Source organism: Urocitellus parryii, chromosome 3, assembly GCF_045843805.1.
Source record: "Urocitellus parryii isolate mUroPar1 chromosome 3, mUroPar1.hap1, whole genome shotgun sequence".
In the NCBI taxonomy this organism is placed as follows: domain Eukaryota; kingdom Metazoa; phylum Chordata; class Mammalia; order Rodentia; family Sciuridae; genus Urocitellus; species Urocitellus parryii.
In genome coordinates this window covers 155,746,413-155,772,071 of record NC_135533.1, presented here as the reverse complement: position 1 = coordinate 155,772,071, position 25,659 = coordinate 155,746,413, and the positions used below count along the sequence as shown (strand labels likewise).

The 25,659-nt window shown below is 37.7% G+C and overlaps 1 protein-coding gene across 2 annotated transcripts in view; it reads left to right on the top strand.

Annotated features, from left to right (window-relative positions):
• Pi4ka (phosphatidylinositol 4-kinase alpha) overlaps nucleotides 1-25,659 on the top strand; it is a 134,338-nt gene that overhangs the window by 24,983 nt on the left and 83,696 nt on the right. For both annotated transcript variants that reach the window (XM_026401773.2, XM_026401774.2), the window contains exons 2-10: nucleotides 1,897-2,013; nucleotides 4,672-4,765; nucleotides 5,445-5,533; nucleotides 7,743-7,815; nucleotides 8,485-8,744; nucleotides 9,349-9,415; nucleotides 17,157-17,305; nucleotides 21,553-21,618; nucleotides 24,549-24,645. In XM_026401773.2, the coding sequence (XP_026257558.2) occupies nucleotides 1,897-2,013; nucleotides 4,672-4,765; nucleotides 5,445-5,533; nucleotides 7,743-7,815; nucleotides 8,485-8,744; nucleotides 9,349-9,415; nucleotides 17,157-17,305; nucleotides 21,553-21,618; nucleotides 24,549-24,645 (1,012 nt within the window). The remainder of the gene's footprint in view (nucleotides 1-1,896; nucleotides 2,014-4,671; nucleotides 4,766-5,444; nucleotides 5,534-7,742; nucleotides 7,816-8,484; nucleotides 8,745-9,348; nucleotides 9,416-17,156; nucleotides 17,306-21,552; nucleotides 21,619-24,548; nucleotides 24,646-25,659) is intronic.

The following is a 25,659-nucleotide window of genomic DNA, read 5'->3' as shown; positions in this document are numbered from 1 at the left end:
CAGTTACCTAAAGACTTCATACGAGGCCACACTTCTTACAGGTTCTACTATCTCCTGATGGCCTAGGGACCAAACTTTAGTGCATGGGAATTTGGCTCTTTCAAGATCCAAACTATATAGCAAATGCCACTTTTAGTGGCTGTAATATTAAAAGTGATTTTTTTTTTTTTTTTTTTTTGCTACCTGGCATTGAACCTCAAGGGGCACTCAACCACTGAGCCACATTCCCAGTCCTAATTTGTATTTGATTTAGAGATAGGATCTCACTGAGTTGCTTAGTGCCTCACTTTTGCTGAGGCTGGCTTTGAACTCGTAATCCTCTTGCTGTGTACCACCATGCCCAGTTTAAAAGTGAACTTTATCTCCTAGGGATATAGCTCAGTTGGTATTGAAAGTGAACTTTTTTTAAAAAGTGAACTTTATGAAAGCATTGTTTTTGTAGTCAAGAAATGGTTGAATATCCATTTCATATGCTTCAACTTAATATTACAACAAGTGGTTCATCTGCCACGCGATCAGCGCTGGCTTCATGAAAGAAGGTTCGATTCATAAGGAATTGCTAGGGAGTTTTAAATTAAAGAGACAAGACTCTCATTACCTTTAATACCAGCTCCAGGATGGCTTCTCCTAGCTCCTGCCTCCAGCCATCTAATGTGGTGGCGAGGTTTACAGAAGAGACTAGCAAGAGAGAGAGAACACGCCAGGGAGTGGGCTTTTATTGGGGAACAAAAAATTCCAGGGAAAATCCCATCCAATGAAGGTTAAGGGGGGCAGCATCCCAAGATCAGGGGCGACGATTGGTCTTCAAGGCAGTGGCCAGGCACGCCTCTGCATGGACAAGCCCTTGGACCTGGAAAAGGGTAGGGAAGGCTCTAACACAGTTGTGTCTAAGCGCCTCTCATCCAGCCAGAGAGGTAACTCAAATCACATGCGAGGATGGCCTCTCACAGGTTCTATCACTATTTTTCTAATATTGAGTATTTAGATTGTTTCCAATTTGTAAATATGTATATAACATGGTGATAGATGCATTTCTATATGATCTTTGCCTGAGTTTCTAATTTTTTTGTTTACAGTCTTTCCTAGAAGGAAAATTATTAGAACAGAGAATGTTGTCTTTCTTTATATGAGAGGATGCTTTTCTTTTTTCTTTTTTCCTTTTTCCTTTGCAATGCTAGGGATTGAACCAAGGGCCTTGTGCATACTATACCCCCATCTCAGAAGATGCTTTCAAGTCTTTGTGATCCCTTTGTATTTGCCTGTTTAAAATCTAACGTAACAATTTAAAAAAAAGTAAAATCTAAGGTAACAAAAGCAAACTTCTTTCTTTTAAAAAATTACAATGTAATTTATTAATTGAATTTTCAGGGCAAACCCCAAGCAATACACTGATACACTGTTAAAACATGCCACTACAACAGTATGAGTGTCAGTGATATGACTTTTTATTGAGGCTATTACAAAATTGCAAGTCAGGGTCCTGGTTTTTCTTAATACTTTGATGGGTGCTTCTCAAGATGGACGTAACCTGTGCTGTCTTCAGTCCCTTAAAGACAGACATTTACTATTGGTTTGTTTAGAAGATAAATCTAATTTTCCCATTTATTCAGTACATTGCTCACATATTACCTACTTTGCCTTGTGCTAGCCACTGTTTGGGCGTATCCCAGTAACAGAGAATACTGTTTATTGAGCTTTACTGTGTTCTATGTATATAGTTCCAAGTGTTTTACACATTTGGTTTTAATTAATTAATTAATATAGCAGTACTAGGGATTGAACCCAGGGATACTCTACCTCTCCAGCCATGTGTGTGTGTGTGTGAGAGAGAGTGTGTGTGTGTATGTGTGTGTGTGTGTATATATATATATATTTTTTTTTAACTTTATTTTCTAGGTCCAAAAGTTGCTTTGCATGTGCCCAGTAGATTTCCATGGGATCTTTCAACTAGATGAAAGACGAAGAGATGCAGTAATTGCATTGGGCATTTTTCTCATTGAATCTGATCTTCAGGTAACTCTTTATTACTAAATTTTAAGTTTCTAGAGTGTAAAGGGGGTATAATGAGCATTTAAATTTGTATCTGCTTATATTTACTTAATGTAATATTAGAAGAATGCATTTCCACCTAATCAACATGGTTAAATGGGAGGGAGCAGCAGGAAACATGCAACTGGTGGGAGTTTGTCTTTTTCAGTCTTGGGGATTGAATATTAAACCTGGGGTGCTCTATCACTGAGCTACACTCCCAACCCTTTTAATTTTATTTTGAGATAGAGTCTCACTAAAGTTGCCTCAAACTTGGGAATATTTTATTTATTGTTTTATTTTTATCACTATCACTTTTTAAATTGTAAATTCAATCATGCTGTTAGGAAAATAAAGATGTTAGATTTATCTAAGAAATGAGCTTCCATGTCCTAGAAATTTCACTCCAATAAGCACTAATATTTTTTGACAAAGTATTTATACATTTGAAAAAATAAACATTTTATTGGCATTTATTTTATCCAAAGGGAACCTGGTAGTTCAGCTTTTAATAATTAAATAGGTTGCCTGATGAAGGTCACATGAAAAACCAAAATGAGATGCATAAACTGCATTTATTATTTTTCTTCTGTATATTTATTAAGTAGAATTATTTGCCAAATCCTATTTAAATATAAAAAGAATATAGAGGGCAGAAAATATTTTTAAGAATACAAGAAACTACTGTCATCTAAATGTTTATTGGTTGAAAATATCCTTGTCAAACACATTACTTGTTAGATTTATCTATAAGTCCCCATGATGTTGTACTCGTATTGGACTTTTTAAGATGACCAGCAAGAGAGGAGTACAAATTACCTTTGGTGTATTTCTGGTTCTGAGTGAGGATTGGGAGGGTTCTAGATGGCATATGACATTGTCCTTTGGATCATATAATTTGCTTACGCTTCTAGGGAAAGTTCATTGGTTTCATGGATACTAGGAAAGGAATCCAGAATGCTTTGTCTGACTCCTGAGAATACCCTAGGGACCAGCTATATCTTGGTTCACCTGATATTTATATTCCTTACCCTCCTTACATGATGGGCTGTGCATTGGCCTCCTTGTGTCTAGTCCATGGGCTAACCTGGCAGCAACTGTGACTCAATGTAGTGGAGGTGATTTTACTCACTACATGCTACTAAAGCCATCACAGTTTATTTAGGGAAGAGCCAACCAGGGCCACTTCTGCTACAAGGAGCCGAGTAGTGCAGGCCCCTTGGAGCTTTGTGTACTCTCTAGGATCCTACACAGCTGTATTTTATCACTTAGGAGAAATTGTTTTGTTTTTTTATTAAAGAAAAATTCTATCTGTTGGTTATTGTAGTATAACAAACTCCCCAAACTCAGTGGGTTAATACTATCATTTTGTTTGTTGTTTCTTTTTGTTTGTTGCTTATGAATTTGCAATCTAGACAGGCCTTAGAAGAGTCACTGTTTACTCTGTTTGGTGTCAGAAGGGGAGGGTCAAAAGCTGGTAATGGAATTATGTGAAAGCTTATTCATGCACGTACCTGGGGGTTGATCCTAGGTCTTTTAGCCAGGACACCTCTGTATACATGGCCTCTCCATGTGGCATGGGCCTTGTCACAACATCATATCTGTATTACAGTCCCAGTATCCCGAGAAAGAACCAGGTAAGTACTAATAGGGCATTATGTAAAATTGTGGATGTGTAACCGACGTGATTCTGCAATCTGCATTTGGGGTAAAATTGGGAGTTCATAACCCACTTCAATCTAATGTATGAAATATGATATGTCAAGAGCTTTGTAATGTTGTGAACAACCAATAAAAAAAAAAAAAGAACCAGGTAAGTTGCCTTGTCATTTCTAGTCTCTGAAGTCAGAGTTACATTTATGCTAGTTTCTATATATACTAAAAGAAATAACTAAGGTGGCCAGTTTTCAAGGGGAAGTGAATTAGATTCCCCCTTTGAGTGGGAACTTGGAGCTGTTTTTAAAACCATCACATTTAAAAAAAAATATATTACGAGCATCAAATCTCCTTCTCTAGAGCATGCTTACCAATAACCCCTTCCCAAAAAAAAAACAATGATGGAAGATTATGAAGCTGTATATTATTGGCTCATTTGGTTGAGGAAAGTAATTTTTCCTTGGGTTGATGAAAACTTGAGAGGAATAAGAAGAAAAATGAAGCAGAAGAGCTTTTAAAAGGAGGCAAAGAGAACAAGGGACATGTACAACAAAAAGCAAATTGAGAAACTTGTGATTGTAAATTTCTTTGTAGTCCCAAAGATCTTATCCTAGGTCTTGTAGATGAGTTTTGGGTGATCTGAAACCATCTCACTGAAGGTGACTTTGTGAACACATACATACCTCTGGAGAAGCCCTCATAGTGGTGTACCACCCAGAGAAGACCCAAGCAGCCTGGACACTCAGCTGCAAAGGGCAGGTTTGAGCACTTCTTTTAGGCCCTTACAGTATAGGCTTATATAACTTTCTCTGGACTTCGCTATGTGGAAACAAAGTGTGTGATGCCATGTGAGCTTTTGTACTTGATTTATATTACCCCTGGAGAATCTTTGAGATGCTTGGGATGTGGATATGCTTTGCTTTGAGCTTAATCTATGTGAAAGAGGCTACCAGTCATTTATTAAATATAACTTTTTTTTTTTTTAAGCACAAAGACTGTGTGGTTCCTTATCTTCTTCGACTTCTCAAAGGACTTCCAAAAGTTTACTGGGTAGAAGAAAGCACATCTCGGAAAGGCAGAGGTAAATTTATGTAACGTTTTCCCTGAATACAAGGGAAAATATGTTCAGCTTCTTTAGGGATCATATGTTTATTTATACTAACATACCAGTTAGGATATTTCTGATTGATCAAAACATAGAAAATGTAATCAACATTTCATTCGGGTTAATGTAATATTAATATGTGCTTGAGGGCTGGGGATGTGGCTTAAGCGGTAGCGCGCTCGCCTGGCATGCGTGCAGCCTGGGTTCTATCCTCAGCACCACATACAAACAAAAGATGTTGTGTCTGCCGAGAACTAAAAAAATAAATAAATATTTAAAAAAAATTCTCTCTCTCTCTTAAAAAAAAAATATGTGCTAGATAGTTTTTTGGTACCATCTCATACATAAGACTGATTTCTCACTTTTATTTAGGAAGGGAATAAAATATGAAATCTCACAGTTCCAGTAGGCTCTGTAATCTCAAACTGTAAATTAACTCAGGAAACATTAAGTTTACTAAACCAAAGTATTTTGCTAAAAGAAAGAGGTATTTCTTAGCAAATCCTTAGGCCCATATCTGTTCTGATTGAGGGCAGCTGATATAAGTGGTACCTTGGCAAGTCAAGTGAAAAGGAACATACTAAATTGGATGGCCAGCAGGTGTGGCCCAGTGTCTTATTTCTAATGATCTGATTCCTGTCTTCATATCTTTCAGGTGCGCTCCCAGTTGCAGAGAGCTTTAGCTTTTGCCTGGTTACTTTGCTCTCTGATGTGGCTTATAGGGACCCTTCACTTAGGGATGAGGTAAGCATGTGGTAACTTGTTCATTGCTATTAGATCAAAAAGAGTTCCAAAGTGATGGGAGGTGGAGTGGCAATTGAAGTGTGATTGGTTTCCTTTCGTATGATTAATAACAGACCTAAAATATATTTCATGATTGCTTTTAGTATTTTTCAGCTTGTTTTGTTTTGAAAATATTTCATGATTGCTTTTAGTATTTTTCAGCTTGTTTTGTTTTGAAAGATCTGGTGAGTCTTACAATATTCAGCATTCCTCAAAACACTGTGAAGTAGGCAGAAAAAGGCAGAGGTAGCTCATTTCCCTTCTTCTAGGTTAGGGATTGAAGTCATTCATAGAGTGAATTTTCTATGTAGTTTTTACTTCTCAGTGCCCAGACTTTTTTTTAGTTCTTGTTAATTTTATTGGAAATGTTAATAGCATGTATTTCAAATTTCCTTTTTTAGGGGGTGCTAGGGTGCTAAGGAGGTGTTCTAACCCCCAGCCCTTTCCCTCCCTCCTTTATAAATAAATAATGTTGGGGCTGGGGTTGTGGCTCAGCAGTAGAGTGCTCGCCTTGCACATGCAAGTCTCGGGGTTCAATCCTTAGCACCACATTTAAAAAAATAAATAAATAAAGTTATTGTGTACAACTATAAAAAAATTTAAAAAAAGAATATCACCATAATTTAAACTTTTTTCTTAACTAAATTTTTCATAAAATTTCATAAAGTTGGTTTTTGTATGTTATCATTATTAGGTTCTGCCAAGGAGTGCCTAGTTGCCTTCCTACATGCTAAATGTTCCAAACTAGTGATGTTTTTTCAGTTCTAATTTAGGTTCTTCATTTATTTTTAGGTTTAGGGTCGATTAATAACATTTATCAAAATAAAAAGATCAACATTGCAGCTAACAAAATGACTTTAATATGTGAAATGGGCAAAAGTACAGGTTGTATCTTCCTTAAGTATATGTGAAACAAATGAATTTTTGTGTAGACTTGTGTCTTATCCCCAACAAATCTCCTTATGTACATCCAGGTATTCCAAAATCTGAAAATGTCTGACATCCAGAACACTTATGGTCCCAAGCATTTTGATAAGGGGTACTCAATCTCTATTAATTTTTTTTAGACCTTTACAGGTTATTCAGCATTATTTAATATTAGGAAAATAAAGGAAATTTGGGTTATCAACGAAAACATTGGTCAAGCACCTCTCTTGACATTCTGGACCAATTATATGGCCTAAGTGCAGATTCATATGGTTTTCACATCTACCTAAAGGACTTCCCCAGAGGATGATTGCGATATTGGCCTGGCAGGAACTTCCAATGGCCTGCCTCCAACCATTGGAGGAAAATGAGCCAGTATTTTTTTTTAGATGAACCTTTATTTTATTCATTTATTTATATATATTACTGAGAATCGAATCCAGTGCCTCACATGTGATGCAAGCACTCTACCACTGAGCCACAACCTCAGCCCGGAAAATGAGCCAGTATTTTGAGTGAAGATGTAAAAAGCAAGTTGATTTCAGTTGCAGAGGCACAAAGCTGGGAAATGAAGACTAGTCCAATAAGCTAACATTAATACTATGAACTTTTGTGGGGATAAATTTAAAAATTAAAAATAACTGCAGAAGTAGAGGTTTCATAGCTGTAGAGTAGTACGTATGAAAAGGATTTAAGCATTTTATTTATCTGTAAGGTCTTTGAGCTAGCACCATGAAGTGGCTACTAAAAAGCTAATGGTTTGTTCATGTTTACTAACTTGTTGATTACTCTGGGTGAGTTCCTGCATTCCTGGAATATTAATATATTTTATTCTGAGCACTACACTTTCAGACAGATGTGACAAGTTGGACTGTAGTAGCAACGTAAGCAGACAATTAGTGTCATAAATAACTTTTAATCAGAAGGAATAAGATAGGAAAGAATGAGGGCTATTTAGCTATGAAAAGGATTAGTGTCCATATAATCTATCTATTTTGTGAATATAAAGAAAAGAGTAGCTCTAAGGGCTGCTAGGTACAAGCCCCAGGAGGACTTCATGACACATTGTTAGAAGGATTTCTGTACTTGCCTAGAGAGTCAGGGTTTCTGTCTCTGAAGTCACCATTTGACAACAGTGGAGGGTTAAGTCAAGATGATACATACCTAAAGCTCCTTTGAATTTTGATTTAATTTTGTGCTGCTTATTTGATTTTTTAATAAATTGTTCCCTTGACTGTTACAGATTTTAGAAGCACTTTTGCAGGTTTTACATGTCCTTTTGGGAATGTGCCAGGCCTTGGAGATTCAAGAAAAAGGTATGATTATAGATCTAAATGCTTTTTTCTTTTTTTTTAATCTTCATCTTCATCTTTGCCTTGCTTCTAGTCTTTGCTTTGCTTTTCTGTTTTTTCCTATTCTTTGTTTTTCTTCTCTGTTCTTTGGTACCTAATATGCAGCCTGATGTATTTATGTATTAGGTTACATTTGTTGTGGGTTAATATACTGAGAGGCACATGGAGTCATGAGCATAGTTCTGTATACAAATGCTGGTTAGCCTTGGACAAGAAGGCCTCTGAACCTGAATTCTTTCACCTCTAATATTTGGGTAGTTTATTTAGTTGACTTTCAAAGATCGTTTTTTCCTTAGTGTAAATAAGGCTACCAATATGATCCTAAGGAGATATGAATATATTAATTAAATTTAAGGTACCTACCTGAAAATATGACCTAAGTATATTATTGATTTGAATGTATCATGAATATATCAAGACCTTCCAAGAGATTAGCTGTAATGGAAACATAGTCTGAAGTTGTTAATGATGGGTTGGAAATATCACTGGTTAGCCCTTGGGGTTGACCCTAATACTATGGCTCGTTCTGAACCTTCACATTTGTTAGGTGGGTTGTGAAATATTACAAGTTGGTACAGCATGGCTCTCTCACAGGTAGCTATCTCATCATAACATTGTCACTTGGTCTTCTAGAATACCTTTGCAAGTATGCAATCCCATGCCTGATAGGAATCTCTCGAGCGTTTGGGCGTTACAGCAACACAGAAGAGTCTCTCCTCTCGAAGCTCTTTCCCAAAGTCCTTCCTCATTCCCTGCGAGTCCCAGAAGAGCTGGAAGGTGTCCGAAGGCGTTCTTTCAATGACTTCCGCTCCATCCTCCCCAGCAATCTGCTGACGGTCTGTCAGGAGGGCACCCTAAAAAGGAAAACCAGTAGTGTTTCCAGCATCTCTCAGGTGGGGCTGGTCTCCTGGGAGAAGAGCAGGGGAGAAGGATCTCATTAAATGCTCATGTAAAGAAAATATCCCTTGTCTGTAGTTTAAGGAAACTTAAAGAAACATGAAAGGTTCTCACTAGAATTATCTTTAATGCAGAGGCTTGCCTTATCCTTTTTAAGATTTGTAAGTTACTTCACACCTGGGAAGAATTCGTTTCATAGTAGTGGGTGTCAAAACTATTCTGAGTGGGAGTTTGTTGGTGAAGAAGTATATAGTTGAAGACTGGAAGTGTGGCTCAGTGATAGAGTGCTTGCCTAGCATGTCTGAAGCCCTGGTTTAGTCCCCCAGCACCAAGAAAAAGAAGTACATAATTGACTAATGGAGAAAAGATAGGAAAAATTCAACTCAGTAATCAAGTATAAATATATGACTATATACAAAGACTTTGGCGATACAGTATGTAGTAGAGAATGCTATAACTACAATGGGCTTCAGGGAAGAGGTGAGGCTTGAACGAGGACTTCAAGTACAGACATTGAGCTGGCAGAGCGAACCTTGCCTAGACGAACCGGTCTGAAGTCTCACTGGCCTTTTCTGATCTGTAATTCTGGTTGTGTTTCAGGTCAGCCCGGAACGTGGCATGCCCCCTCCAAGCTCCCCTGGAGGATCTGCCTTTCACTATTTTGAAGGTGAGCTTCACCTCTCTGCCAGGAATATTGACTTCTTAGTATTCAGGCTCACAGTGACTTCTTGTGATGTTAACTCTAACAGTGTTGGCATCACAAGAGGTCACTGTGAGTCTGTTCTATTGTCATGGATACAGAGTAGAAAGCTTTTAAAAAGCATTTATTTTCTGTTTTCAGATATTTTAAATAGGAAAGTATAGAGAATTATTACAGAACCCCAAATGACTGACATCAGAATATAGATCATGTTGAAGAATGTAGTAATACTACTTTATGGAGCTTTGCTGCTCAAAATACTTTCATATGATTTATTAAACTTGATTCATGTGAATACCCTTGTGCCATACCAGACACATGTTAAAATTGTGTTCACTTTACCCTTGTGGGGAGTCAAATGATAGGAAATGGAGAAACTAGAATTCCATGCCACATAATATAGTCTTTTCTAGTTTTGATTGATTCTGGTTGCTAAAAGAGCACATCTCAAGGCCATCTTGAGAGATACAAGGGGAATTTTTTAAAAAGAGAGTGTCTATGGGCTGGGGTGGTGGCTCAAGTGGTAGAGGACTCGCCTAGCATGTGCGAGGCACTGGGTTTAATCTCAGCACCACATAAAAATAAAATAAAGATATTGTATCCACCTAAAACTAAAAAATAAGTAAAAAAAAAAAAGAGAGAGAGAGGAGAGTTAGTGTCTAAATTCCAATAAATGTGGGCAGCTTTTTGTGCAGTATCTCTCGGATGTGTAAGAGTATAACATGTTTCATGGTTTGGTTTTGTTTTGTTTATGGTTTTGTGTATAACTAGGGACTGAACCCAGGAGTGATCTATCTCAGAGTTATATCGTCAACTCTTTTTAAATTTGATTTTGAGACAAAGTCTTACTAAGTTGCCCAGGCTAGTCTGGAACTTGGAGTCCTCTTGTCTCAGTCTCCCTGAGCAGATGGATTGACAGGCAGGTGCCACTGAACCTGGCTAATGTGTTACATTTTATGTATATGTTAGAACTAAAGGCCAAGTTCACTCACCTTCCAAAGAGATCCACTTGTCTAGGTGTAGAATATATCCTCCAGGCCCTAAAACCCTTGTTATCCCCAGGTCTTTGGGGCTTCTAAGGACAGCCATGATGTAAAACCTTCTCTTTCCCTGGTAAACATCTCTGTCTACCTTTTTTGGCAATGGCTTCTCCCCATAGTGGTGCATTATAGTTTTATATATTCATTTAAGTGGCCGGATGGAGGCACACTCAGATACTACTAATTGTGCAAGCTCTAATGTTCCTTTAGCAGATCTACTACCTACTGTGCTGGCAGGCTGTGAGCAAACGGATGATATATACCTTTTAAGTGCACCTCACTGTAAGAGAAGCAGCAGTGCATACATACTTCTTTATTCTGTGTTTGTTCATATACTTCTAGTTACATTTGGATTCTTCTTATAGTAGGTCCCCACCCTTTCTAGGCCTTCTTCCTCAGTCCTGTATGAATATTTTTTAAGAATTATTATTATTTTAAAATTTCTTTCTTCTTTTAAAAAATTTGTTGTTTTTGGTACCGGTAATTGAATCCAGGGGCTTTATTATTTATTATTATTTTTCTTTAACCACTGAGCTATATCCCCAGCCCTTTTTATTTTTCACTAAGTTGCTAAGACTAGTTTTAAACTTGTGATTCTCCTGTCTCAGCCTTCCAAGTTTCTGAGATTACAGGTATAAGCTATTGTGCCCATCTTTTTGAAATTTTTATTGGTGCATTATAGTTTTATATACAGTTGGATTTATTGTTACATATTCATAGATGCACACAATAAAACAATGTAATTCCGTAATTTTCCTTCCTCAGTACCTTTACTCTCTTTTCTCTCCTTCCTCTCCTCTCTCCCTCCCCTCCCCTGATCCCCTTTTTCTCATCTATTCTCCCATTAAGTTCCATTTGTCTGCAAATGACATAATTTCATTCTTCTTTATAGCTGAGTAAGATTCCATTATGTTTGTATGTATGTGTGTGTATATAGATATCTCACATTTTCTTTATTCATTCATCCACAGATTGGTAGGTAGGCTGGTTCCCTAATTTGACTATTGTGAATTCTGATGCTATAAATATGGATATGCATGTATCACTATAATATGCTGACTTTAATTCTGTAGGATAAACACTAAAGAGTGGTATAACTGGGTCATATTTTGGTTTCATTCCTAGTCTTTGAGAAACCACCATACTGATTTCCATAGTGGTTATATTAATTCATAATCCCACAAATAGTGTATAAGTGTTTCTTTTTTGCTACATCCTCTCTAGCATTTATTATTATTTGTATTGTTTATGGCTGCCATTCTAATTGAAGTGAAATGAAATCTCTGATTGTTTCCTTTGCTGTTCAGAAGCTTTTTAATTTGAGGCCATTTCATTTATTAATTCTTGGTATTATTTCCCAAACTTTAGGGGTTCTATTGAAACAGGTGTTGCTTGTACCCATATGTTGAAGTATTAACTACCTTACATTATCTTCTAGCAGTTATAAAGTTTCTAGTCCAGTTCTTAGTTCTTTGATCATTTTGAGTTGTCTTTTATTTAGGGTAAGAAATGGGGATCTAGTTTCATTCTTCTACATATGAATATACAGTTTATCTATATGTGTTTGTCTCTCTGTCTTTTGTTTTATTGGTCTATGTGTCTGTTTTTATGTCAGTACCATGCAGTTTTTGTTAATATAGCTCTGAAGTATAATTTGAAGTCACCTAAGTGTTATGGTGTCTCCAGCATTGTTTTTATATGTTTTTCTTTTTTTGCTTAGAATTGCTTTGGCTATTCCAAGTCTTCTATTCTTCTATATGAATTTTAGAACTGTTTTTTTTTCCTCTACAAAGAATGTCATTGGTATTTTGATGGGGATTGCAGTGATTCTGTAGATTGTTTTTGGTAATGTGGTCATTTTAACATCTTCAGTTTCCTTCTTCACTGTTCTATAATTTTTATTGTAGAAGTCTTTCACCTCCTTGATTAGATTTATTCCAAGATCTTACTTTTTTTTTCCACAGAAAATTCATCATTGATGTACAGGAAAGCTATTGATTTTTGATTAGGTATTCTGCTATATTGTTGAGTTTGTTTATAAATTCTGTTAGTCTTCTGGTAAACATTTTGAATCTTCCAAGTATAGGATCATATCATCTGCAAACAGTGACTTTCTTTCTTTCCTATTTGTATTCCTTTTACTTCCTTTTCTTGACTAATTGCTCTGAGGTAAAATTTGAAGTACTGTGTTGAATAGGATTGATGAGAGTGGACATCCTTGTCTCATTCCTGATTTTCAAGGAAATTCTTCCAGTTTTCCCCCATTGAGCATGACGTTGGCTTTGGGTTTGTCATATATTGCCTTTATGATGTTGAGGTTAAGTTCCTTCTATCCATGGTTTCATCATCAAAAAACTTCCCAGAAAGCCAGAGGATCGTTACGGATTATTTTGAAAACGTATACTCTATTAAATCAGAAAACCTAGAAGAATAGTTAAATTTCTAGATACATATGGACTCCTCAAATTGAACCAAGAGATATAGAAAACCTAAACAGCCTAATAACAAGTGAATGAGATTGAAGCAGTAATAAAAGTCTTCCAACAAAAAAAAAAGCTCAGGACCAGATAGATTTTCAACCAAATTCTACTAGACCTTTAAAGAAGAGCTAATGCCAATTCTCCTCAAAATATTACGTTAAGTAGAAAGGAGGGAATACTCCCATATTCATTATATGATGCCGGATACTAAAGCTAGTTAAGGAGACATTCAGGAAAAAAAAACTACAGACCAATATCCTGATGAACATAAAAGTAAAAATCCTTAATAAAATATTAGCAAATAATATTCAGCAACATATTAAGAGGATTATACATCATGAGCAAGCTGGTTTCATTCCAAGGATGGCAGGATGGTTCATCATCTACAAATCTAATATAATTTACCACACAAATAGGATTAAGGACAAAAAACATAGTCATCTCACTAGATGCAGAGAAAAGCTTTGACAAAATTCAGTACCACTCATGAGAAGAATTATTACTACTAAGTTTTTTGGGGGAGGGTACTGGGGTTTGAATCCAGGGGTATTTAAACACGAAGCCATATACCCAGCCCTTTTTATTTTTTATTCTGAGACCGGGTCTTGCTAAATTGATTAGGGTCTTACTAAGTTGCTGAGGTTGTCCATGAACTTGGATTCCTCCTGTTTCAGCCTTCCATGTCACTGGGATTATAGGCATGGGCCACCATGACAGGCAAATATTATTTTTTAAAAGCATGAATCTGATCATTTACTTTCTATCTGAACTTTCAGTGATACCTCCTCACATAAATCCAGATTTTTGGTCCTTGGTTCTTCCAATTCCCATACTGGCTCAGCCACTTAGCACTTTGTCCTCATCGCATGGCTGTTTGAGATGAGGGATCACATTCTTCCTCTTCTTAAAGTAACTGTTCTCTCTTGCTTTTTTTCTTGTTTGTCTACCAGTTCTTATGTTGGCCCTTCAGAAGTACTGTTACAGTGTCCTTCTGTTCTAAGTTGTTGTTTTGTATCCATTGGCAGTGCAGCACCAGTGTTGTACTATGTTATGCCCCAACTTTGACACAATTAGGGCTAACTTCAACTCTTTGCTTTTTCTGAGCACTAGTACTTGAGAAAGTCATACAGTTTATTATTGGTTCTTTATAGATTGATATTGTTGGTCACTATTTGCTATGAAAATATTATAGACTTATTTATTTTCTAATGATAATTTTCTACTAATGTGTTTTTTAATATTTTTTGAGTTTTAGATGGACACAGTGTTTTATTTATTCATTTTTATGTGGTGCTAAGAATTGAACCCAGTGCCTCACACACTCTTCCACTGAGCTAAAACCCCAGCCTCTACTAATATGTTTTTAAAATTTTTTTTAGTTGGACACAATGCCTTTATTTTATTCATTTACTTTTATATGGTACTGAGAATTGAACCCATGAACCCTCATATTTGCCAGGCAAGCACTTTACCACCCTCTCCTACTAAAGTGTTTTTTTTTTTTTTTTTTTGGTACTGGGGATTGAACTCAAGGGTACTCAACCACTGAGCCACATCCCCAGACCTATTTTGTATTTTATTTAGAGACAGGGTCTCACTGAGTTGTTAAGCGCCTTGCCATTGCTGAGGCTGGTTTTGAACTCATGATCCTCCTGTCTCAGCCTCCCAAGCCCCTGGGATTACAGCTGTGCGCCTCTGCGACTGGTGCTAATGTGTTTTAATAATGGATTTTCAAATAATTATTTGCTTTTGGATTCATATTTATTAGTGCCAGATGACTAAATGACTTTATTTTTGTTTTGACTTTTTTCCTTTCATTTTTTTATTGTGGTGAAATATACATAAAATTGCCATCTTTACCATTTTTAAGTATACAGTTCAGTGGTATTAAATTTATTCTTAATATTGTGTAGCCATCAACCAACCTTCCATCTATCTTCAGAAATCTTTTCATCTTGTAAAACTGCAACTCTGTACCTATTAAACAATAATGCCCCATTTTCTCCTCACAGCTTTTGGCGCCACCATTGTACTGTCTCTAGGATGTTGACTGCGCTAAGTACCTCACAGGAGTGGGCTCATACAATAATGTCTTTTTAAAATTTTTTTATTTTTAGTTGTAGATGGACACAGTACCTTTATTTTCTTTCTTTCTTTTTTTTAATATTTAGGTATTTTTTAGTTTCCAATAGATCTTTTATTTATTTATTTATATGCAGTGCTGAGGATCAAACACAGGGCCTCACATGTGCCAGGCAAGTGCTCTACCACTGAGCCACAACTCCAGTCCTTATTTATTTATTTTTATGTGGTGCTGAGACTCAAACTCAGTACCTCACATGTGCTAGGCAAGTGCTCTATCACCAAGCTACAACTCCAGCCCCAGTATTTGTCTTTTTGTGATTGGCTTACTTTACTTGATTGTTCTGGTTTTGAAACTTCTAATAGCGTGCATTTTTGTACTATTTGGTAATAAAACATTTTTTTTAATGGTGACATGTTGAAAGCATTCCATTTTTTTTTTAAGAGAGAGAAAATTTTTTAATATTTATTTTTTAGTTTTTGGCGGACACAACATCTTTGTTTGTATGTGGTGCTGAGGATCGAAACCCGGGCCGCACACATGCCAGGCGAGCGTGCTGCCACTTGACCACGTCCCTAGCCCATAAAACATTTCTGATGCTCTGTGAACCTCAAACTTTTAACATTGCTGAATGTTTAAAAAAGCATTACTCTCTGGATGTTGTGGCACACACCTGTAATCCCAGCTACTCAGGAGAATTATAAGGTCAAGGCCAATCTGTACAATTTAATGAGACTTATCTCAAAATAAAATAATTTAAAAACAAATTTTTTAGTTGTCAACAGAGCTTTATTTTATTTATTTATATGTGACACTAAGAATCAAACTTATGCCTCACACATGCTAGGCAAGTACTCTACCACTGAGCCACAACCCAGCCCCTCAAAATAATTTTTAAAAGAGCTGGGGTGTGGGATTGGGGATTTAACTCAGTGGCAGAGCACTTGCCTAGCGCACACAAGGCCCTAAGTTTGATCCCCGGCCCTGGGAGAAAAAAAGGGGGCTGGGATGTGTCAGGTGCAATGGCACACACCTGTAATCCCAGCAGTTCATAAGGCTGAGGCAGGACAATCGTGAGTTCAAAGCCATCCTCAGCACCTTAGTGAGGCCCTAAGCAATTTAGTGAGACCCTGTCTCTAAATTAAAAAAAAAAAAAAATTAAATGCTATGGATGTGACTCAGTGGTTAAGCCTCCCTGCGTTCAATCTTGGTATCAGAAAAAAAAAAAAAGGATGGGTCTAGCTCATTGGTGTCATTGGTGGAGCTCTTACCTAGCATATATGAGACCCTGGGTTCAATTCCCACAACCAAAAAATTAAAAAAGGTATCAATCTTTTTCTCTCCTTCCCATACATAAATTTACATTTTCTGGGTTGAAAGTATTAAGACACCATCATATCTGAGTCTTTGACCTGAAATAGTCACGTGAGAGGTGTAGCTCTCCAAGGATTTACAATCCAGCCTTTACTTGTTAATTTAAAAAGGTGGGGGGCTGGGGCTGTAGCTAAGTGGCAGAGTACTTGCCTAGTATATGTGAGGCACTGGGTGTGATCCTTAGCACCACATTAAAAATAAATAAATGAAAGCATTCTGTCCAACTACAACTACAAAAAAAAAAAAAAAAGGCAGAGATCTGTGTGTGATAGCACATGCTCATAATCTCAGCTCCTCAGACCCTGAGGCAGATGCATCATTAAATTCGAGGACAGCCAGCAACTTAGCAAGACCCTGTTTCAAAATAAAAAATTTAAAAAAAAAATAAGAGGGAGCTAGAGTTGTAGTTCAGTGGTACAGTGCTTGCCTAAGCATGTGTGAGGCACTGGGTTTGATTCTCAGCATCACATATAAATAAAATAAAGGTACATTGACAACTAAAAGCATATTTTAAAACAAAATAAGAGGGCTGGGGGATGTAGCTAGTGGTAGAGCACCTCTGAGTTCAATACCACAAGAAAAAAATAAAATAAAAACAAGCAAGGAATTGGAGTATAAACAAAGTCAAATCTATGTTTTTGTTGGTTGTTAGGAGAATCTGCTTGAGGAAGTGTCCTGGTCATCTGTGCCCATGGGTAACTTCTCCCCACTCTGCCTTTTTTTCTTGCCAGCCTCCTGCCTGCCCGATGGGACTGCTCTGGAGCCCGAGTACTACTTCTCCACCATCAGCTCCAGTTTCTCAGTCTCTCCTCTGTTCAATGGCATCACCTATAAAGAGTTCAATATTCCCCTAGAAATGCTTCGGGAACTTTTAAACTTGGTAAGCAAAGCACTGATGGATTTAAAAAAAAAAAAAAACTGATCATGGGATGGGGATATCAGTGAAATTGCCAGGGATGGAAGCCTGTTTTTCTTTTTTTTTCTTGTTTTTTTTTTTTTCAGTATTAGGTATTGAACCCAGAGGCACTTTACCACCAACCTTTTTTATTTTTATTTCTTTTTTTTTTAAGAGAGAAAGAGAGAGAGAGAATTTTTTTTTAATATTTATTTTTCAGTGTTCGGTGGACACAACATCTTTGTTTGTATGTGGTGCTGAGGATTGAACCCGGGCTGCACGCATGCCAGGCGAGCGCGCTACCGCTACCGCTTGAGCCACATCCCCAGCCCTATTTCTTTTTTTTATTTGTTCTAATTAGTTATACATGACAATAGAATGCATTTGGACATATTGTGTGCAAATGAAGCACAACTTCTCATTCCTCTGGCTGTTCATGGTGCAGAGTCTCACCAGTAGTGTAATCATACATGTATATAAGGTAATAATGTCTTTCTCATTCTATTGTCCTTCCCATCCCCACAGCCCCACTACTCCTCTCATTCCCTCACTCTTTTTATTATAAGACAGGGTCTCGCTAAATTGCTGAGGCTGGCCTCAAACTTGTGATCCCCTTGCCTTCGTTTCCCCAGTTGCTGGGATTATAGATTATAGACATAGACTACCACACCCTGGAAGCCTATCTTTTTTTAGGGGAAAACTTTGAGTACAGATGACATCTGGTCCTAAGTACTCACCTGAAGTTCTTGGGAGCAGATGTATTTCGGGTTTAGGATTTTTTGGGGGTTTTAGAATTGTACATATAGTAATGAGATGTTTTGTGGATGGGACCCAAGTCTGAGCACAAAATTCATATGTGTTTCATAAATACCTTATACACACAATCTGAAGATAATTTTATACAATTTTGTGGGAGTTTTTTTTGTGGGGGGGAGGTTGGGGGAGATGAGGTCTTGCTGTATTGCCCAGGATGGCCTTGAATTCCTAGGCTCAAGTAATCTTATCTCAGCCTCCCAAGTTGCAGAGACTAAGTGCATGCCACTGAGCCTGGCTTATATAGTGTTGGGTTTTTTTGGTACCAGGGATTGAATTCAAGGACACTCGACCACTGAACCACATCCCCAGCCCTATTTTGTATTTATTTAGAGACAGGGTCTCACTGAGTTGCTTAGCGCCTCACCGTCTGGATTTGAACTCACAATCCTACTGTGTCAGCCTCCCAAACGGCTGAGATTACCAGGCGTGCACCGCCATGCCTGGCTTATATAGTGTTTTTAATAATTTTATGTGACTCAATACATGAAGGTAGGTGTGGAATATTCCACTTGTTGCAACAAGTTAGTGCTAAAAATGTTTCAGATTTGACACATTTCAGATTTTCACAATAGGGATGCTCAACCTGTACTAGTATTTCCAAGTACAATTTTAAAGTTGTGAATTTGCAGATTAAAGAAGGAAGGAGTGGGAGCTGGAGTTGTGGTTCAGTAGTAGAGCGCTTGCTTAGTACAAGTAAGACACTGGGTTCGATCCCTAGCATCACATTAAAAAAAAGAAAGTATTGTGTCCATCTACAGCTAAAAATATTAAAAAGAAGAAGGAAGAAGGGTGGCATTTAAAAAATCATTGTGTATAATTTAATCCTTTCAGCAAGCATGTAGAGGCAATAGCAGCCCCATTTAGAAGTAAAGAAATCATTGTCAAGTACATCAAGGATAGTCAGGCCAAGGGCAGGCTAGGCTTAGTCCAAGGATTCACATTCTACTAATCCAGTGCTTTTTGTATTGTACCTGACTCTACAGGTACAGTTTTGAAAACAGATCTGTGGCCAGATCTAGGGGACCTGAAGTTCTTACTGTAGAACTGTGTGGTTCAAGATAGATTTGTGTGGGTAGGAATGACACCATTATTGATGAGAGATTCCAAAGATCAAATATTCTATTTTGAAAACTAAGAAATGAAAACACTGGAAAGCATGGAACATGCACTAGAGAGCAGCCATGTGATATGTGGAGGTGAATAGAAATCACTTGGAGAATAGATTTATTTAGGTTGAAAATGAAAGAAGATATTAAAACATAGGTGACAGGGCTGGGAGTACAGTTCAGTGGTAGAGTGTAAGCCCTGCATTTGATCTCCAATACTGTTTAAAAAAAAAAAAAAAAAACAACCCTAGGGGGTAATTAAAAAGGATGGAGCCATAATGAATTGCTAAATGGCTTAGTATGGATTTTGTTTTGTTTATTTTGTTTGTGATACCAGGGATTGAACCCAGGGGGCACACTACAACTAACCTACATCCCCAGCACTTTTTTTTTTTTTTTTTTAAAGAGAGAGAGAGAGAAGGAGAGAGAGAGATAGAATTTTTTTTTTAATATTTATTTTTAGTTATCGGCGGACACAACATCTTTGTTGGTATGTGGTGCTGAGGATCGAACACGGGCCGCACACATGCCAGGCGGGCGCGCTACCGCATGAGCTACATCCCCAGCCCAGCACTTTTTATTTTTTATTTCAAGACAGGGTCTTGCCAAGTTTCTGAGACTGGCCTTGAACTCCAGATCCCCCCACCTCCACCTCCCAAGATGCTAGGATTGCAGGCATGAGCCACTGCACAGGCCCCTAGAATATTTTTGAAATTTCTCTCCAGGAGGAATTTTCTTAAACTGCTTCTCAGTGTGGATGTTCCAGAAAAAATGGTGGTCCAGGTGGGCCATAGTCTTCACAGATGGCTCTTCTAGTACCATGTCAGAAATCCTTATTTAAGCCCAAATATTGCTTATACTTTCTTGAGGGAATTTTTTCAAGATTTTTAATTTTCTAAGTTTAGGTTTTCTTTTAATATTTATTGTTTTTTAGTTTTTTAGGTGGACTCAATATCTTTATTTTATTTTTATGTGGTGCTGAGAATCGAACCCAGTGCCTCACGCATGCTAGGCGAGCACGCTACCACTTGAGCCACATCCCCAGCCCCTAGATTTTCTTTTGGGCAATTTTTATTTATTCTGTTGTGTTATCATTATTTATATATTTTGGAAATGACCTTCATCAAGTATTATAGTTAAAGGGGGGAGCAATTTATCAAATGATTCTGTAGCTGACTAAATAATCTGTTCCTTTACTAAATTCCATTTACAGAACAGATGAAAATAATTGCTTCTATTAGAAACTTAGCTGGATGTGGTGTTATGTACCTGTGATTCCAACTACTCCAGAATCTGAAGCAACCAGGAGTTCAAGATAAGCCTGGCCAACATAGCAAAACACAATCCTATCTTTAAAAAAAAAAATGCAAATGCATGCCTTCCTTTGAGGTCCAGGGATGTAGATTAGTGGCAGAGCACTTGGTTAGCATGTGTGTGGGTCTCTGTACCAACAACAACAACAAAAATTGAATTTAAAATATGTTAAAAAAAGATAAATTTAAAATATGTTAAAAAAAATAAATAAATGGAATTTAAAACAGGTGGTCCTGTTTAAATACTTGAGAATCTTTAGAAGAGCCAGTGCACCAGGACCTAGAGAGAAAGGGGAGCCCTCAGTGTCTGAGGACTGGCTGTGAGTGTGTTCTAGTTGTCTGAGAGGGGATTGTTGGAGGATATCACACAAATACACTTGTTAACTCCTGATGGATGAAATGTCAAATGTCAGATGAATAGAATCTGGACACTTTCACATCCTGGAGATGGAAATAAAATGGCAAATTTAAAAAAATTGGTTCTTTTCCTTTGTTGTTTTTTTTTTTAATTTTCTTTTTAGTTGTATATGGACACAGTGCCTTTATTTATTTTTATGTGATGCTGAAGATCAAACCCAGTGCCTCACATGGGCTAGGCAAGCAGTCTACCACTGAGATACACACCCAGCCCCTCTTTTGTTTTTAATGTCATTCCTATGTAGGGTAAGAAAAGAAGTCCCAAGTGATGCCACAAACAGGGGATTTTGTGCATATTGTTTGACTTACAGCCATAATTTATATGTTGTTAGCTTGTTATTTTCATCATATTTTTCACCACATGAATTCATTATGGTTCTTTAGGTTTGTTTGTTTTGTTTTTATGCCAGGGATCAAACGCAGGGCCTTGGGAATGCTAAGCACACCCTCTACCACTGAAATACATCCCCAGCCTTGTTATGGGTTCTTTTTGAACCTTATTTGCACTTTGGTAGAAAGAGCTAATGTTCCTATCTCTTTATTCCGTCAATTGCTTCATGAGGTTTTGTCTCCCTGACAGGTGAAGAAAATTGTTGAGGAGCCTGTTCTCAAATCCTTAGATGCGGTTGTAGCCAGTGTGATAGAGGTAGGTTCCTTCTGAGGGCATTACTACAAAATTGGCCTAATTTTAAACATCTACAGGGAGAAAGCGGATGATTCATGTGGGGGCTGGGGTAAAAGGGATTAGCAGTGAGTTTTTAGCTTAATTTAACCGTAGTTCCATGTAATAGCAACACACCTGCCACCTGAGCACCTGCTCTGTACCTGGTTTTAAATATATGACCTCACAGTGCCTCTGACAAGTAGTCATTTTTTCTGTTTCACAACTGGAAAGTAAAGGTTCGTGGGGGCTAACCAATGTGCTCACATAGTATACTGTGGGAGTTGGGAATCCAGCTTGTGTCTATGACTTTTATCTTCCTTTCTCCTTTTGTGCTTCCATAGCTTCTCCAAGTTGAGAGCTGCACTTTATAGGCACAGTAGGCCCTGACTTTTAAGTTAAGGTGTGTATCTGGGAAACTACGGCTCATAGCTTTATAAAGTCATTTCTGGGAGATCTCAAAAACTCAGGGAACATTTGAGTCAGGGCCCTTTTGACTGTGAGTATCTAGAGAGGTTGCTGTTTTCTAGGCTGATTATTGTCATATGGGTATGCCAAACACAGATTCTAATTTAAGCCTAATGTGCTTTCTCTCTCCTGATTCTGAGACACATAGGGTGTAATGCTGCTGGAGCTCAGGTTTGAAGTGGGGAAGAACTTCTAGGAACCAAATCTTAAGTTTGTAATCGGACACTTCTTACCTTGCCTGCAGCGCTTTGCAGGTTGTTGTCCTACCCACCAACTTGGACTCAATTTACAGTCTTAAGAGGCCTCTTGGTTTCTCTTGTCAGGGAATAGTCATGTATGACTGAGGGAAGGCTAGGGAGACAAGGATTGAGAGTTAGCCAGGGCAGTCTGACAGCTAGAGACTTCTTGGATCTGCACTCCAGCTCTAATGAAGAGCATCATTTTGCGTCCTAAGGGTTGAGTTGAAGCTCCATGGGGCTCCCTTTTAGGGCTGGTTTTATGGGTAGAAAGGGAAGGTTGGTAATGTAGGATCCTGAGACTCTCCTTCCTATTGAACCAGAGCAGTTTCTGGTATTTTGTTTTCTAAATTGAACTGTAATATAAACATCCATTTCAAGAAATGGTTTCATGTCTCAAAAAAAAAGATATTTGAAATGCTGACTTAGTGTTACTGTAATATATTAATATTCATAATCACTAGTGGGTTTATGTACTTATTATGTTCTAGACACTATGATAAGACTTTACTTAACTGATTCCTTGAATCTCACAACAATCTCTAGTTTACAGAAAGGACTGAGTCTTTACAGGGTTAAGGACTTCAGGGTACATAGCTAGTGAGTGCTGGAGAGTTAGGCTTTGGATATGAGGGCAGTGGGACTCAAAGCCTCAAACTTTACCTTTTTTTTTCAATTGATTTTATTTTTTTAAATACACGACAGCGGAATGCATTACAATTCTTATACATATAGAGCACAGTTTTTTAGATCTTTGTATATAAAGTATGTTCACTCTAATTCATGCCTTTATACATGTACTTTGGTGGGTTTTTTTGCATTACAATTCTTCTTACACATGTATACCACAATTTTTCATATCTCTGTTTATATATAAAGTATTTTGACACCCAATTCGAATCTTCTTACATGTACTTTGGACTTTAGATAATGATGTCCATCACTTTCACCATCCTTGCTAATCCCCTGCCCCCTCCCTTTCCCTCCCACCCCTCTTTCCTATCTAGAATCCATCCAATTCTCCCATGCTCCCCCTCCCTACCCCACTATGAGTCAGTCTCCTTATATCAGAGGAAATATTCAGCATTTTCCATCCCTGAAATATTCAGGGATGGAATCAAACTAAAAAGTTTCTTAGCAAAAGAAACAATCTGTGAGGTGAAAAGAGAGCCTACATCCTGGGAGCAAATTTTTACCCCTCACATATCAAATAGAGCACTAATCTCTAGGGTATATAAAGAACTCAAAAAGCTAAGCACCAAAAAAATAAATAACCCAATCAACAAATGGGCCAAGGACCTGAACAGACATTTCTCAGAAGAGGATATACAATCAATCAAACTTTACTCTTACATTATCTAAGTCTCTGGAGTGAGATCCCTGATCGCAACTCTCCCAGTCTCGTTTCTTCATCCATGTTCTAAAAGGGTGTTGTGAAGACTATGTGCAGTAATGTCCTTAACGTCATTATTACAGAGCTCATCACCAGCACTTAGTTAATTATTAATTAATATCAGTGTTCACCTGAAAGCTGGCATGCCTCTAACATTCTCTACATCATTCTTGTGTTCTCCATGTGACTTTTGCCCTTTCCAAGGGACTCTCCCCTCCACCAGCCTTGCACAGTATACCCCTTCCTATCCACTCTCCTTTAACCCATTTAAACTGGTAATATACAGATGTTAAGGATTGCATCTTACTTAATTCATTAGGGCTTGTGTGAAATTTTCCTCAGTGCTACATTTCTGATGAGATTGCTAAAGAATAATTCAAAATGAATTTAATTACAAAATGTGAGCTCAATCTGAAGGTGCCCTAGCTGTAGTGTCTACCTATAGAGAGAGTAATAGGCAGGATTGGATTCCTTGGCCTGGTGGCCCCCTGTCTGTCTTTTCCCTCTTCTGTCTTTCCATGTCCCTATTCAGGCCATTGATGGTGAGCTGTCATCAATAAGAAGGGCAGTTCTTTTGTTGAAGGTATAGATGGTTGCTACCTCAGGCATCTCTGCACTGCATCCTTCTCCTCCTTTCTTTGGCTTCATGCTTAAGAAGAGTGGAAAGTAATTAAAGTGTCTGAATAGTGAGTCATGATAAGTAGTTGTTCCATTTTGATTGCTAAATAATATAATAGTCTGCTGGGCCTCTGCATACAAGGCAACAGGCATCACAGGAGAATTTCTGCTCTGTGGTCACTTGCCCTTTTCCTCTACAGGCCAACCCCAGTGCTGATCTCTACTACACAACCTTCAGTGACCCCCTCTATCTGACCATGTTTAAGATGCTACGTGATACTCTATACTACATGAAAGGTGAGGACTGTTGGCACATGTGTCTGTGCAGGCAGGAGAATGGACTTCTCAACTGCCATTACAGACTGGTGCTTGCTTTCTGCTAGGGCCACTTAAAAAATAAACACAAGAAGGGCACACTGGCCCACAACTGTAGTCCCAGCTACTTGGGATTACTTGAACCTGCGTATTTGAAGCCAGCCTGGACAACATAGCAAGACCTTGCCTAAAAAAAATGAAGAAAACACCACATATATGAGCAATATGGTTACATGACTGAAATTTGGGGGGAAAAGCAAATAAGAAAAATAAGTCTTAAGGACCCCATTCCTAGGAATTATGACTTTTTTGGTGGATTTATTTCTTAAGGCATTTTTCTAACATGTACATTTTGTATATTGTCTGTTTAGCTCATGAATTTACACATCCAATTTAGACAGAAAATTTTTAAAAATGAAGGACTTACAATAACTTTACTCAGATATAATATCTTACTAGTTTTGCATGCACATACAAAAAATTTCACTGAACTACACTATAGCCTTTTTTTTATTTTGAGACACAAAGTTGCCAAGACTAGTTTTGAATTTGGAATCTTCTTGCCTCAACCTCCTGAATAGCTTGTAATCATGTGCCACTGAGCCCAGCTCTTTTATACATTTTTTAATTTACTTTTTAGTTGTAGTTGGACATAATACCTTTATTTCACTTACTTATTTTTACATGGTGCTGAGAATCAAACCCACGGTCTCACACGTGCCAAGCAAGCGCTCTACCGCTGAGCCACAACCCCAGCCCATCTTTTGTACATTTTTAAAAACATTTTTCTACATTCTTTCTTCACACCATTAAGTGTTTTTCATAAGCAGGTTTTAATGAGCATGTAATAATAGTCTTTAATGTAGATATGCCTTAATTTAACCATTCCTAATCTGATTCTGAGGGCTATGGGAAGTCTAGCGTGTCAGAATATAGGAGAGGGGTCAAGGATGACTCAGCCTGGCTTCACAATCCAGGAGCCCCCAAGTTCTTCCT